This window comes from Hemiscyllium ocellatum, chromosome 13 (genome assembly GCF_020745735.1).
Source record: "Hemiscyllium ocellatum isolate sHemOce1 chromosome 13, sHemOce1.pat.X.cur, whole genome shotgun sequence".
NCBI classification, from domain to species: Eukaryota; Metazoa; Chordata; class Chondrichthyes; order Orectolobiformes; family Hemiscylliidae; genus Hemiscyllium; species Hemiscyllium ocellatum.
The window spans coordinates 80109252-80126826 of NC_083413.1; the positions used below are offsets into that span (position 1 = coordinate 80109252).

General features: G+C 49.7%; 1 protein-coding gene across 3 annotated transcripts in view; it reads left to right on the forward strand.

Annotated features, from left to right (window-relative positions):
- The window catches only part of LOC132821962 (LIM and senescent cell antigen-like-containing domain protein 2), a 120798-nt gene that overhangs the window by 36343 nt on the left and 66880 nt on the right, over positions 1–17575 (forward strand). For all 3 annotated transcript variants that reach the window (XM_060834986.1, XM_060834987.1, XM_060834984.1), the window contains exons 2-4: positions 6138–6297; positions 12086–12152; positions 15635–15755. In XM_060834986.1, coding sequence (XP_060690969.1) covers positions 6138–6297; positions 12086–12152; positions 15635–15755 — 348 coding nt within the window. The remainder of the gene's footprint in view (positions 1–6137; positions 6298–12085; positions 12153–15634; positions 15756–17575) is intronic.

Consider the following 17575-nt stretch of genomic DNA (forward strand, 5'->3'; position numbering starts at 1 on the left):
TTGGTACGCGGGAAGGACGCGGTCTTGGTCGAAATCGCGTTTGAAAAGGAAATTAGGAATCATAAAAGAGTGAGTGAGAACTCATTGGCAGGTGCAACAATGGAAAACACAAAGGTGCATTTGGTTTCAGTAAAGAGTAAGTGAGTGACTCTGGATAGGGCAGGGCACCATCACAGAACGTGGAGGCAATCCGCATGTGGACCCCAAGGATGGTGGCTATAGTGCTCAATGAATATATAACATCACTCCTTCAGTATTGACCCTCTGACAGGGCAGCACTCCCTCAGTACTGATTTCCGACAGTGCAGCACTCTCTCAGTACTGACCCTCTGACAGTGCAGCACTCTCTCAGTACTGACCCTCGAATAGCGCAGCACTCCCTCAGTACTGACCCTCGGACAGTGCAGCACTCCTTCAGTGCTGACCCTCTGACAGTGCAGCACTCCCTCAGTACTGACCCCCCAACAGTGCGGCACTCCCTCAGTACTGACCCCCTGACATTGCAGCACTCCCTCAGTACTGACCCCCCAACAGTGCGGCACTCCCTCAGCACTGACCCTCTGACAGTGCAGCACTCCCTCAGTACTGACTCTCTGACAGTGTGGCACTCATTCAGTACTGACCCTCTGAGAGTGCAGCACTCCCTCAGTACTGACCCCCTGACAGTGCGGCACTCACTCAGTACTGACTCTCTGACAGTGCAGCACTCCCTCAGTACTGACCCTCTGACAGTGCAGCACTCCCTCAGTACTGACTCTCTGACAGTGCAGCACTCTTCAGTATTATTATAATTTCTGTTTCCTGTTTTCAGTGGATTATCAAACAGTCCCTGTTGCTATGAAGTGATTCATGGTTCAGATTTAGTGTCGGGTCATTTTGTTGCCCAGGATGTATATTTAGTGTTTGCTGCCGTCAAGTTTAACAGAAGAGTTAATAATCAGCAACAGTTGGTCACAGTTCCAGGAAGTGTGTCTTATATTTATCGTTTCCCACTGGTTTTTCCTCCTGACTATGGGAGTGGTGAGAGAGAAGAGACCTGTTTGTGTATTTGCCCGTGTGTGCTTTCCCCCAAAGGGTTTCCACTTGCCTGCAATCAGTGGGAGAACAGAGAGACAATCTGGGTGATTTATTCAGCCTCTCAATCGCTGACCTGTTCTGTTTTAAATGCTCATGCTGTGTCCAGCCCCTTCTCCCTTCGCCCTGGTCACCTCTGCTGCTGTATGAAGGGATCTGTTTCCCAGGTCAGTCTGCCCCATTGTGCAGCCTGGGCCACTCACAGTCCCCCCCCGCCCCAGGCCACTGTCCTGCCTAGAAGCTCTGACTGAAATCAGTGACCCAGTTCTTGGAAAGTGCAAAGTCTGTGGCTTAACCCAGGGTCTGGTGTGTCTCTGTGACTGGGCTGCCTGAGCTGTTAGACACAGAGAGAGTCGGGGGCATGATGTCCAAGTTAAACTGGAGTTCCCAGTGCCTGATTAACCCTTTCTGTCTATCTGCTTTATTCAAGGCATCTCAAATACAACCACAGCTTGTGCTCACACTGTCCCCAAGCACTTTCATATCCAGATCAGCCCTAGTCCCGGACTAAATTAGTCATTCCTATTAGAGCAGGGTTTATCCCCAGAGGGAAATCCCTATAACAGCTGTATTTACACCTCGGAGGGTAATCCCTATTACAGCTGTATTTACCCCTGGGAGGGTAATCCCTATTACAGCTGTATATACCCCGGGGGGTAATCCCTATTACAGCTGTATTTACCCCTGGGGGGGTAATCCCTATTACAGCTGTATATACCCCGGGGGGTAATCCCTATTACAGCTGTATTTACCCCTGGGGGGGTAATCCCTATTACAGCTGTATATACCCCGGGGGGTAATCCCTATTACAGCTGTATATACCCCAGCGTGGGGTAATCCCTATTAGAGCTGTATATACCCCTGGGGGGGTAATCCCTATTACAGCTGTATTTACCCCTCGGGGGGGGGTAATCCCTATAACAGCAGTATATACTCCAGGGGGGAGGGGTGATCCCTATTACCGCTGTATATACCCCGGGGGGGGGGGGCAGTAGGGTAATCCCTGTTACAGCTGTATTTACCCCTGTGGGGTAATCCCTATTACAGCTGTATTACCCTGAGGGGTAATCCCTATTACAGCTGTATTTACCCCTGGGGGGTAATTCCTATTACAGCTGTATTTACCCCTGGGGGGGAAATTCCTATTACAGCTGTATTTACCCCTGGGGGGGTAATCCCTATTACAGCTGTATTTACCCCGTGGGGGAAATTCCTATTACAGCTGTATTTACCCCGAGGGGTAATCCCTATTACAGCTGTATTTACCCCTGTGGGTTTCATTCCTATTACAGCTGTATTTACCCTTGGGGGGGTAATCCCTATTACAGCTGTATTTACCCCTAGGGGGGTAATCCTTATTACAGCTGTATTTATATCCTTGCCATCCCCTTGTGGTATATGTTCCTATTAAAGCTTAATTTACCTGATGGGAGCATCATTGTCTATTGACACATTAATCCTCCCCAGCAGCCCTAACTATAGGTATAAATGCCCCCACAGATTATCACAGCTGCTTTTACCCACTGCTGGGGAATTGGTGACTCTTACAGCTTCACCCCGCACCCCCCATATTCCCTAATACAGATTGATTGGTCCTTTCAAGTATTATTTATGCTATGGGACCGTTTGTCTGTATTACTGAATTATTCATCCCTGTCGCAATGGTATTGGTCCCTAGTGCTGCCATATCTGCCCTAAGGGTTAGCTCAGTTGGCTGGATGGCTTGCTCGTGACGCAGAGTTGCCATGGAGGGACTCTCCTCCTCACTCTCTCCCTTCTCCTGAGGCATGGTGGTCCTCAGGTTAAATCACTGCCAGTCCGTCTCTCTCTCTCTCTGAGGAGAGAGCAGCCCCTTGGTGCCCCTGTCCTTGTTAGTCTGAGAAGGCTATAGGGCCAAAAACCAAACAGGCTGCTCTGTTTGCGATTGTGTGCCCAGCCTGATCAGGGCTTCAGAAATCCCTGTGTGACCGACTGAACACAGGCTGGCTCCTGAATTTGGACTCTAGCTGTCCACGTCCCCAGGGAAGGTCGGAATTCTTGGCTCAGAGCCAGCAATCCCTGACGAATACTTTTGGATGAAGGGTCATGCATCAGGAAGCACGTTCTCACAGACTCTGTAATCCCCAGGAGAATGCCAGCAGCTCGCTGCTGTTCCCAGCACTTCCCATTACGAAGGTCTAAGGCCGCAGTCTGTCCTCAGCCCCAGAGAGTGAGTGATTCAGAGAGAGGTATGTCAGGAGATCCCATCAGGGGGCTGACCTGATAATTCTCAACTCAACCTTTCTGCCTTTCTGAGGGTGACAATGAGTGTGACTCTGGGGGAGACACTAGGAGTGACCATGAGTGTGACACTGGCAGTGACACTGGGGGTGACACTGGGTGGGGTGGAACACTGGGAGTGACCGTGAGTGTGACACTGGAGGGGACACTGGGAGTGACCATCTGTGTGACATTGGGGGGGGCGACACTGGGGGTGATACTTGGGGAGACACTGGGAGTGACCATGAGTGTGACACTGGGGGTGAGCTCTTGTACTTTGGCCCTGGTCTGATCAGGGCGTGTGCTGGAATTTCTGGTTCACTGGATTCTCTCAGCTTTGAGCAAATATTCCCACAGCCCACAATACCCAGCATCCTGTTTACACTCCAAATAAATATTTGGCAAAAACATATCCACTGATGCCAGTTCTCTTGAGTTTTCCTTCCTTCCGAGCCAGAGGGGTCTGTACCCTCCTCACTCAGACCTCGGTCCCGTCCTGTCACTCAAACATGTCTGTACCCTTCCTCATCCTCACACTCACAGGTCATCAATCAGCAGGGCCCTCCCTGGTAGATTGTGGCTTCAACAATTTACAACCACATACTCTACCAAAGGTAAAGAACCTCCAACAGTCTCTCACTGGAATCCCATAAAGAAACACTGACCCCAGGCTGTGTCAGGATGTTATAGCGCAGAGGTTCAGCTGAGATTGGTCTTAAAGGAAGAGAGAGGGGGGTGGGTGCGGAGATGTGGACGGAGGATTTCCAGAGATTGGGCCTAGGCAATGGTTTTGTCTGGGAGGAAGCTGGGGAGACTCGAGAGGTTCGAGAGTACTTTGGACCAGAGGAGACTGTCTCTGTCAATGCTGGAAAATGGGATCAGGATAGTTTTCTGCTTGTTTTTGACTCGCACAGACCCGAACGGCCTTTCTCTGTGATGCAGACCTCCATGAATCTGCAACGGTGAGGAGGGGCTGAGGGAACAGACAGAGAGTTTGACAAAGGAGGGCATTGTCTGACTGGGAGTCAGTGCAGCGCTCAGGAGTGACAGGGATTTACTGAATGTCAGGACACAAACAGCGGAAGTCTGAACTTCCTCAGGTTTGGCAGGAGTCAGAAAGTGGGAGATTAGCCAGGAGCGGGACTGGGATCCAGGATCAAGGTGACAGCAGGGAATTAACTGAGGCAGGGGTGAACTGTGGCAACTTAAAGTCATAGAGTTAGTGGTGGAGGTGGGTACAGTTACATTTAAAAGGCATTTGGATAGGTATATGAATAGGAATATTCAGAGGGATATGGGACCAAGTGATGATAAATGGGGCCAGGTCAGATTGGGATGTCTGGTCGGAGTGGAAGAGTTGGACCAAAGGGTCTGTATGACTTGATGACTGTAGTCATGTAGTGTGGGAAAAGACTCTTCCATCTAACTGGTCCACACCGACCAGATATCCCAAATTAATCCAGTCCCATTTGTCAGCATTTGGCCCATATCCCTCTATATTTTCTTATTCATGTACCCATCCAGATGCCTTTAAAATGCTGTAATTGTACCAGCCTCCACCACTTCCTCTGGCAGCTCATTCCATACACGCACCACCCTCTGTGTGAAAAAGTTGACCCTTCAGTCCCTTTTAAATCTTTCCCCTCTCACTTTAAGCCTATGCCCTCTAGTTCTGAACTCCCCTACCCTGGGGAAAAGACCTTGTGTATTTATCCTATCCATGTCCCTGATGATATAAGGTCAACCCTCAGCTTCCAACGCTCCAAAGAAAATATCCCAGGTCTTTGCAGCCTCTCCCTCCTGCTCAAACCCTCCAACCCTGCCAACATCCTTGTAAACCTTTCCTGCACCCTTTCAAGATTCTGGAAGTGGGTGTGGGTGGGTCTTAGTGATGACGGGAGCACAGCATGGGAAAACCCATTACTGTTCCCCCTGCCCAGGCCACTGCGGCAGTGAACTGGGTGGTTCGGACCAAGGGCACTGTTGGAGTCAGTAACGTGATGAACCTTAGTGAATACCTAACAGTTTGGGTGGAGTTGGGGAGGGAAGGTGGTGTGTCACCAAGGAAGGTGGGATCAAAGAAATTGGGAGCAGGGCTTAGACCGTTCTGCCCCTCAAAGCCTGCTTGCCATCTTTCTACCTTGTCACTGTTTCCCTCGGCAACGCCCCTTGGCATCCTTCAAAATCTTAGAATCTATCGATCTCTGACGGGCACTGGGAGCGGACTGCTCCCTCCTTTTGAGGTGATTGGAAGTCTGAAAATGCGAGAGGGCCTGTGCTGGGTTGACAGTTTGAAAGGGAGGGGGGCAGTGGCGTTGAGCTGCCTCTCAGAGAACAGGGCACGCAGAGCGGGATTGGGGGGGGGAGGTGGGGGAAAGGATTTAGGACAGACCTGCAGACTGGGCGAGAGTGGGTTTGGCTTTGGATGGGACCCAGCGCTGGGCATGGGCAAAACTCAGTTTTTTTTTCTGACAGATGAGGAAAATAAACATCAGCAACAAGGGTTTTCTTTATTTGGGGAGAGGTCCCGGGGAAGGGGACAGGCTCAGCAGCTCCGAGATTACAGCACAGAGTCTTGGCTGTGTGTGTGTGTGTGTGTGTATGTGTTGATCAGGGCCCCCTGAAACTGGTGATGCTCACAAAGCAGCTTTGATAATTGTACGCCGAGTCTGTGAGTGAGAGAGAGAGAGAGTCTGACTGGTCACACCTTCTCCAGGAGCTGGGAGCAGTCAGCACAGTAACACTGGGCAGGTTAACGGGTCCTCACCCACCTCCTCACCTTCTGTTCCCTTCCCCCCCCGCAGTAACATGGCTGACGCACTGGCCAGTGCCACCTGCGGGCGCTGCCACTCGCACTTTGACCCCTCCGAGCGGATTGTCAACAGCAACGGGGAGCTCTACCACGAGCAGTGCTTCGTCTGTGCCCAGTGCTTCCGGCAATTTCCAGGAGGAGTCTTCTACGAGGTAAGAGCCGCCTCCGAGGCAGCAGTTGCGTTTCGGTAGCGCCCTCTGAGTGCCGGCAGCTGGTGAGGCTGTTCCAAAGCGCAGTCATTGCTGCGATGATTGTACAGAGTTAGGGTCACAGCCTGGCGATCAGGACACTGGGGCACTGCTGGTTTTGTCACACCATGGTACGACTAGGGCCTGGGCTAACCCCCAGTGGGGTGGCAGTGATTAGACCAGCACATCACCAACGGAGGAACGGTGGGCTGTCCTGGATCGAAGTTCACCCGCCCTGTCTCTGACCACCGACTGTGTGAGAGGCTTCATTCAACACTGTGTCCTTGAACATTCACTGCCCATCGTCCTTACACACGGTCACACATGATCACACCCAGTAACATCCACACCCACCCAGTCACACACACACACCCAGTAACTCACTACACACACCCAGTCACTCACGCACACCCAGCAACATCCGCACACACCCAGTAACTCACGCACACCCAGTAGCATCCACACACACCCAGTAACTCACACGCACACCCAGTAACTCACATACACACCCAGTAACATCCACACACACCCAGTAACATCCGCACACACCCAGTCACTCACGCACACCCAGTAACATCCACACACACCCAGTAACTCACACGCACACCCAGTAACTCACACGCACACCCAGTAACTCACATACACACCCAGTAACATCCACACACACCCAGTAACATCCGCAGACACCCAGTAACATCCACACACACCCAGTAACTCACATACACACCCAGTAACATCCACACACACCCAGTAACATCCGCACACACCCAGTCACTCACGCACACCCAGTAACATCCACACACACCCAGTAACTCTCACACACCCCCAGTAACATCCACACACACCCCGTAACATCCACGCACACCCAGTAACTCACACGCACACCCAGTAACTCACACGCACACCCAGTAACTCACACACACACACCCAGTAACATCCACACACACCCAGTAACTCACACGCACACCCAGTAACATCCACACACACCCAGTAACTCACACACACACACACCCAGTAACATCCACACACACCCAGTAACTCACACACACACACACACCCAGAAACATCCGCACACACCCAGTCATTCACACGCACACCCAGTAACGTCCACACACACCCAGTAACATCCGCACACACCCAGTCACTCACGTACACCCAGTCACATCCACACACATCTAGTAACTCACACGCACACCCAGTAACATCCACACACACCCAGTAACACCCACACACACCCAGTCACTCACACACACACCCAGTAACATCCGCACACACCCAGTAACATCCGCACACACCCAGTGACTCACACACACCCAGTAACATCCACACACACCCAGTCACTCACACACACACCCAGTCACTCACACACACACCCAGTAACTCTCACACACACCCAGTAACATCCGCACACACCCAGTCACTCACAAACACACCCAGAAACATCCAAACACACCCAGTCACTCACACACACACCCATTAACACCGCACACACCCAGTCACTCACACACATACCCAGTAACATCCACACACACTCAGTAACACCCACACACACCCAGTAACTACACACACACCCAGTAACATCCACACACACCCAGTAACATCCGCACACACCCAGTCACTCACACACACACCCAGTAACATCCACACACACCCAGTCACTCACACACACACCCAATAACATCCACACACACCCAGTCACTCACGCACACCCGGTCACATCCACACACACCTAGTACCTCACACGCACACCCAGTCACTCACACACACACCCAGTAACATCCACACACACCCAGTAACACCCACACACACCCAGTCACTCACACAAACACCCAGTAACATCCACACATACCCAGTAACATCCGCACACACCCAGTGACTCACACACACACACCCAGTAACATCCACACACACCCAGTCACTCACACACACACCCAGTCACTCACAAACACACCCAGTAACATCCGCACACACCCAGTCACTCACACACACACCCAGTAACACCGCACACACCCAGTCACTCACACACACACCCAGTAACATCCACACACACCCAGTAACATCCGCACACACCCAGTTACTCACACACACCCAGTAACATCCACACACACCCAGTAGCTCACGCACACCCAGTCACATCCACACACACCTAATAACTCACACGCACACCCTGTAACTCTCACACACACCCAGTAACATCCACACACACCCACTAACATCCGCACACTCCCAGTCACTCACACACACACCCAGTAACATCCACACACACCCAGTAAACATCCGAGCACACCCAGTGACTCACACACACACCCAGTAACATCCACACACACCCAGTCACTCACACACACACCCAGTCACTCACAAACACACCCAGTAACATACGCACACACCCAGTCACTCACACACACACCCAGTAACATCCACACACACCCAGTAACTCACGCACACCCAGTAGCATCCACACACACCCAGTAACTCACACGCAAACCCAGTAACTCACACGCACACCCAGTAACTCGCACACACACCCAGTAACTCTCACACACACCCTGTAAGATCCACACACACCCAGTAACTCACACGCACACCCAGTAACATCCACACAGACCCCGTAACATCCACACACACCCGGTAACTCACACGCACACCCAGTAACTCACACACACACCCAGTAACATCCACACACACCCAGTAACTCACACGCACACCCAGTAACTCACACGCACACCCTGTAACATCCACACACACCCAGTAACTCACACACACACACCCAGTAACATCCGCACACACCCAGTCACTCATACACACACCCAATAACATCCACACACCCAGTCAATTTCCCACACACCTAGTAACATCCACACACACCCAGTCACTCACACACACACCCAGTCACTCACAAACACACCCAGTCACTCACACACACACCCAGTAACATCCACACACACCCAGTCACTCACACACACACCCAGTAACATCCACACACACCCAGTAACTACACACACACCCAGTAACATCCGCACACACCCAGTCACTCACACACACACCCAGTAACACCCACACACACCCAGTCACTCACACACACACCCAGTAACATCCACACACACCCAGTAACATCCGCACACACCCAGTGACTCACACACACCCAGTAACATCCACACACACCCAGTCACTCACACACACACCCAGTAACATCCAGGCACACCCAGTAACATCCGCACACTCCCAGTCACTCACGCACCCCCAGTAACATCCACACACACCCAGTAACTCACACGCACACCCAGTAACATCCACACACACCCAGTAACATCTGCACACACCCAGTCACTCACACACACACCCAGTAACACCCACACACACCCAGTAACTCACACGCACACCCAGTAACATCCACACAGACCCTGTAACATCCACACACACCCAGTAACTCATGCATACCCAGTAACTCTCACACACCCCAGTAACATGCACACACACCCAGTAACTCACACGCAAACCCAGTAACTCACACACACACCCAGTAACATCCACACACACCCAGTAACATCCGTACACACCCAGTAACTCACACGCAAACCCAGTAACTCACACATACACCCAGTAACATCCACACACACCCAGTAACTCACACACACACACCCAGTAACATCCGCACACACCCAGTCACTCATACACACACCCAGTAACATCCACACACACCCAGTCACTCACACACACACCCAGTAACTCTCCCACACACCCAGTAACATCCACACACACCCAGTAACTCACACACACACACCCAGTAACATCCGCACACACCCAGTCACTCATACACACACCCAGTAACATCCACACACACCCAGTCACTCACACACACACCCAGTAACTCTCCCACACACCCAGTAACATCCACACACACCCAGTAACATCCACACACACCCAGTAACATCCGCACACACCCAGTCACTCACGCACACCCAGTAACATCCACACACACCCAGTAACTCACACGCACGCCCAGTAACTCTCACACACACCCAGTAACATCCACACACACCCAGTAACACCCACACACACCCAGTAACATCCACACACACCCAGTAACACCCACACACACCCAGTCACTCACACACATACCCTGTAACATCCGCGCACACCCAGTCACTCACAAACACACCCAGTAACATCCACACACACCCAGTCACTCACACACACACCCAGTCACTCACAGACACACCCAGTAACATCCGCACACACCCAGTCACTCACACATACACCCAGTAACATCCACACACCCAGTAACATCCGCACACACCCAGTCACTCACGCACACCCAGTAACATCCACACACACCCAGTAACACCCACACACACCCAGTAACATCCACACACACCCAGTAACACCCACACACACCCAGTCACTCACACACATACCCTGTAACGTCCGCACACACCCAGTCACTCACAATCACACCCAGTAACATCCACACACACCCAGTCACTCACACACACACCCAGTAACACCGCACATACCCAGTCACTCACACACACACCCAGTCACTCACACACACACACCCAGTAACACCCACGCACACCCAGTCACTCACACACACACCCAGTAACATCCGCACACTCCCAGTGACTCACACGCACACCCAGTAACATCCACACACACCCAGTAACATCCACACACACCCAGTAACTCACACACACCCAGTAACACCCACACACCCAGTCACTAACACACACCCAGTAACACCCACACACCCCTAGTAACTCACTCACACCCAGTAACATCCACACACACCCAGTAACTCACCCGCTCACCCAGTCTCTCACACGTACACCCAGTCACGCACACAAACTCCATCATGCACACTCAGACACACACCCAATCACTCAGATATACTCACACTCACACATACAACACACACACACACACGTTCGCGCATGGACAAACACAGATCTATGCACACGCACACTCATACATTCGCATACTCATACACACGTACTCTCACACTTGTGCACACATGCACTCGCACTCACACTCACACTTTCACACACATACTCATGCACACTCACACTCAGACACAGACATACACACACACTCCCAAAACTCTCCGACTTGCACTTATACACACACACTTGCAGTTGCACATACACACACTTACAAACGCACAAATATTTGCATACACACACACATTGACACACACACACACACGTAGTCATGCTCACACTCTCACTCTCATATACATGTTCACATACACGCACACACACTCACGCATACACACACACATATGCACAAACATTTTCACACACATCCTCTGACACATACACACTCTTATACACTCATGTTCAGACTCAATCCTGCAAATGTCTCCGTCTGATAGACTGACCTTCAATGTAACTTACTCTGGTGAAGACACAGACTCTACATTGATCTCTTGACAGAACCAGCCCCAATTCCGCATCCCTTTGTAAACTCCCCATCACGGACTCCCTAACACAGACCTTCTTTCTCCATGACCCTGTATCCCCCACAGACCCTCTCTCTTCCAGGTCCACTCAGAGGCCCTCACCCTCATCAGCAAGAGCTATCCTCAGCCCAGCCCTCCCTTTGGGGCAATGAATCCAGCAAGGTGCTGTAAGTAGTACAGTCACGCCCTCAGCTCTGTGTAAATACACAACTGCAGGATCTCACTCGGCTCTCTGTGTTCTGTTGCAGAGTTGCCTGATGTAACCTGTGTTGAATCTGATCTTGTTTCTCTCAGTTTGAAGGTAGGAAGTATTGTGAACACGACTTCCAGATGTTGTTTGCACCATGCTGTGGACAATGCGGTAAGAATAAACTATAGAGGCATTTCAAATGCTCGAGCCACTTAGCTCTGTGTGTGTGTGTGTGTGTGTCTGTGTGTGTGTCTGTGTGTGTGTCTGTGTATGTGTGTCTGTGTGTCTGTGTGTGTGTGTGTGTCTGTGTCTGTGTGTGTCTGTGTATGTGTGTGTGTGTCTGTGTGTCTGTGTGTCTGTGTGTGTGTGTGTCTGTGTCTGTGTGTGTGTGTCTCTGTGTGTATGTGTATGTGTCTGTGTCTCTGTGTGTGTGTCTGTGTCTCTGTGTGTGTGTGTCTGTGTGTGTGCGTCTGTGTGTGTGTCTGTGTGTGTGTGTGTCTCTGTGTGTATGTGTCTGTGTCTCTGTGTGTGTGTGTCTGTGTCTGTGTCTGTGTGTGTCTGTGTCTGTGTGTGTGTCTGTGTGTGTGTTTGTGTCTGTGTCTCTGTGTGTGTGTCTGTTTCTGTGTGTGTCTGTGTCTCTGTGTGTGTGTGTGTGTGTGTCTGTGTGTATGTGTCTGTGTCTCTGTGTGCACATCTGTGTGTTTGCATGTTTGCTGTGTCTACCTGTGTGTGTATGCGTGTGCCTGTGTCCGTGTCTTTGCATGTGTGTGTGTGTTTCTGCAAGTCTGTGTGGGAGGAAGCATTGTATCTTTGTGTGTGTGTATTTCTGTGTGTGTGCATATTTGGGCTTTAGGTGTGTGTATGTGTGTGTGTGCGCACATGCAGGATTTTGCATGTGCATGTGCACATGTGTTTCTGTGCATGTGTGCACACAAGTGTTTTTGTCCTGTCGTGTGCCTTGTCAGGCCTGGTACATGTTCTTAACCATGTTTGTGTGGTGCAAGTGAAGTTGTATGAACATGCAAATGCAATGATGTGTGTGCATACATGTGTAGGACGCATCAGTAAATGTGCTTCCATGTGTGTGTTTGTGTGTGTATGTATCTCTTTAATCATTGGCATCCCCACTTCCATCTACTTTATCAAAATGATTATTTGACATCGTTAATCTGACTCCTTTTCTGAGTTACCCATTAGTAAGTGGACCAATGGACTCGCTGCTTTGTCACTGAGTCACCCAAACAAAGGAAGATCCCAATGGTGTTGTCCTGAGTGAGACAGAGGAGCACCCTGTCTCTCTCTAATCTCACTAGTCCACAGCTCACAGTGCAATTATTCTGCAGTTTCTGATTTGGCAAATTCTTTCTCTATATTGGACTTTAAAAAAATTACTCAACAATGTTTCTTTAATAAACACAAATTTATTAATTTATCATAAAAGAAAACTTATTTAATGAATGTATAAAACTGGTTTAATTATTCAGTTTGTAAAAGGAAAATTTAAATGTTTTCCCTCCCTATAAACACATGTGCATTCACATATACACAGTATAGCACACACCAATGGGAAAAACAGAATTTTCTCTGCAAGATTCACTCCTCAGGGGAAAAAACCTTTTGCTGAAAATGACTGAGTTCTGTAAGACAAAAAAGACAAAGTTTGAAATGTTCAGATGGCTGTCAGTCTGATGTTCTGGCATGTGCAGACTGCTGTTGCCAAGCGATGGTCATTCTCTCTGGGATCTTGGCAGATACAACTTGCTCAGGAAACACAGTATTGAGAAATCTTCCCGTTGCTCTTCAAGAGGACAATCTAGACTAACGTTGAGTGTTTTTATTGTTTAGAAACAGGAGTGTTGAGCTGGGGAGCTCCTTCTCTTGAACAGACAGGTCACCAGCGATTCCAAACAACCTCCAAACCACATACTGCAACCTGGCGGTCATAACAAGCAAATATCACAAGACATACAGCTAGCAAAAAAGCGTCTTGTTAAAAAAAATCCACTGATGTTTTACTGACATCAATTTTAAAAAGTCCAAGCTGTCAATCCTTCAAATTCAAGCCAAATTCAGTGGCTCAATGATTAGCATTACTGCCTCACGGTGCCAGGGACTTGGATTCAGTTCCAGCCTCAGGCTGTGGAGTTTGCACGCTCTCCCCATGTTTGCATAGGTTTACCCCAATGCCCCGGTTTCCTCCCACAATCCAAAGATGTGCGGGTTAGGTGAATTGGCCATGCTAAATTGTCCTGTAGTCTCCAGGGATGTGTACGTTAGCCATGGGAAATGTGGGACTGCAGGGATAGGGTTCGGGGGATGCTCTTTGGAGAGTTGGTGTGGACTTGTTGGGCCGAATGGCCTGTTTCCACACTGTAGGGATTCTATGGAATCAATTGGTGCTGGAGACCAGAGCTGAAAAATGTGGTGCTGGAAAAGCGCAGCAGGCCAGGCAGCATCCGAGGAGCAGGGGAATCGACGTTTCGGGCATAAGCCCCTCCGCAGGAATGAGGCTGGTGTGCCAAGCGGGCTGAGATAAAAGGTAGCGGGGAGGGGGGAATCTGGGGGAGGAGTGCTGGAATATGTGGAAGGAGGTGAGGGTGATAGGCCGGAGAGGGGGTGGGGGGCGGAGAGGTCGGGAAGAAGATTTCAGGTCAAGAAGGCGGTGCTGAGTCTGAGGGTTGGGACTGAGATAAGGTGGGGGGAGGGGAAATGAGGAAGATGAAGAAATCTGCATCCGAATCTGCCCGAAACGTCGATTCTCCTGCTCCTCGGATGCTGCCTGGCCTGCTGTGTTTTTCCAGCACCACATTTGAAACTACAAATACTCCCAAAGAACAAACCTTGCTCATCCAATGTCGTAAATACTTTCAGTCTCTTAAGGTAGCGGATTGTGGAAACAGATGATCTCTACTGGGTTACTTTACCTTCCCCCGCTCAGTTCCTAAGGTGTGAAGCCTCCTCATGTCCCCTGTCCCAGCCTTTATCATGGGGGGAAAATCCCAATCTGTGTCACAAAGAAACATTAAAGCATCTGGCCCACTATCAGCAGCTCAGTGGGTCTTGGGGAACAGAGAGCACTCATAGAAACAGGATTCCCATTCTGCAGATGACAGTGTTGTACAGTCCATCACACAAGGCAGCCTCCCACCCACTGACTCCATCTACACTTCTCACTGCCTTGGGGAAGGTAGCCAACATCATCAAAGACCCCTCCCACCCCGGTTAGAATTTCTTCCACCCTCTTCTGTTAGGCAGAAGCTACAGAACACACCCACCAACAGATTCAAGAACAGCTTCTTCCCTGCTGTTATTAGACTTCTGAATGGAACGCTCAAAGTTTAAATTTAATGTTGATCTCACTCTTTGAGCACCTTCCATGCATTGTATTCCTCACTCTGGTCTATTACCCTTACGCATTTTGTGTGGTATGATCTGCCTGTACTGCACACAAAACAGAACTTTTCACTGTGGCTAGGTACATGCAACAATAATGAATCAACTCAAATCCAAGGGAATGGCTTGGATATTTCCAAGTGTGCAGAAGGTGGAAATGATCACATTATTTGTCCAGCCTTCTTTCAGATGATCTTCTTCTGGGTCTGTTCTGGGACACTTCATTTCAGCTTACATTTTGTTTCATTCTCTGCACCCAGGAGAGTTCATCATTGGCCGTGTCATCAAAGCCATGAACAATAATTGGCACCCGGACTGTTTCTGCTGTGAGATTTGCTCCATTGCGCTGGCTGACCTGGGTTTTGTCAAGAATGCGGGCAGGTAAGTTAAAATGAGTGTTAAAAGTGGTCTTGACCTCAATATCACGTAACCAGGCCCTTGGGTCTGCTGGGCAAAGGGAGGGAAAGGAAAGGAAACAGGAGACAGGGACCGATCCAATGTCCTCACCGCACTTCAGCTCCTATTCCAAATCCAATTGTAATGTACATCCTGATGGATTTACAGTGACTGGCGAATGGAATAAGGACAGAGCTACTCAAGGTGGGCACTGGGTCTGGGATACTGAGTGCCATGTTGAGGGTGGGTGGGAGGAGGTCACAGGCTGATATTACAGGGTGGCGAGCTCTGACACAGCAATGGCTGACCTTCCCCCCCCTGCTGTCGCAGGTTTTTACACACCCCTAGCCCCTGCTTGCCACATGGTCACCCCCTTTTTCAAGCCTCAAAAACAGTTCACAGCTTGTAAAAGGGCTGAGACTAGGCCATTCTGCCCCTCAAGCCGGCTCTATCATTCAACTAGATCTTGGCCGGTCCACATTTCCATCACATCACCTGATCTCTTTAATGCCCAGAAATCCATTGATCCTGAGCAATCCCAATGATTGAGCTTCCACATTCTTTCTGGGAGAGAGAATCCCAAAGATTCACTGCCCTCTAGGTGAAGATATTCCTGTTCCTGTCAGTCCTAAATTTAGGACAAGAATAACTATCAACATGGAATGATCCGAAAGAAAATGCATTTGCGAGTTTTTGCCAAGGAGCTGGTTCCAGTTCAAGGATGGAAGAGCTTCATTAGCCGCTATCCAATGCTTTCTTTAGATTTACTCTGGTGTAACCCGCTCATAATCTCCTGGCCCAGTTACTGCACTCTCAGGGACATGGCTGGGTGTTGACAGATGATTCTAGTCCGGGTAAAGATGGAAGGGAACTTTCTCGCAACTGTTTTTTGTTTGCTCCATTATTCTGAAAATGTTAGGGGAACCCGCAGCACTCATAAAAGATATGGACTGTGTAATTCGTGAAAGTGTGTTTAATTGTCACACAATCCATCGATGGAAATATTGGACACAGATCATATGCAGAATAACTGTAAATGTGATAGACAACAGAGTGGGGAGCACTGCTAAAGTCTCCCAGCCAGCAATTTTCCCAAACATACTGAAACTGTACTCTGTGATATAGAGAATAACCATGAGGCTGGAGTATGTTATTCAGCGAATAACAAGCAGGGTGGATTGTGTTATAGAGGGAGTAACAATGAGGCTGGATTGTTTTATGCAAAGAGTAACAGTGCAGTTGGAGTGTGTTAGTCACTGAGCAATATTGAGCTGAGAGTGTGTTAGACAAGGAGTAATAATGAGGTTAGAAAGTGTTAGACGGAGAGTAACAGTGATGCTGATGCAAATTATATAGAGAATGAGGGTGAGGCCATAGTGTGTTATACGCAGAGTAACACTGAGGCTGGAGTGTGTGATACGGATAGTTACAACGAGACTCGACTGTGTGATGTGGAGAGTAACACTGAGGCTGGAGTGTGTGATACGGATAGTTACAACGAGACTCGACTGTGTGATGTGGAGAGTAACACTGAGGCTGGAGTGTGTGATGTAGAATCATAGAATCCCTACTGTGTAGAAGCAGGCCATTTATCTATCTAGTCCACACCCATCTCTCCGAAGAGCACCCTACCCAGGGCCCCCCACCCTATCCCTGTAACCCTGTTAAGTGGCTGAGGTCTGGGTATCTGACCATGGGGTTTACACTGTGGGACATGAGCATGATGCTGCACATTAGCCAAGAAGAGCAGTCCTCACCTTCCTTTTAAAGTGCATGTGTACATAGCTCCAGGACAGCAGCATTAG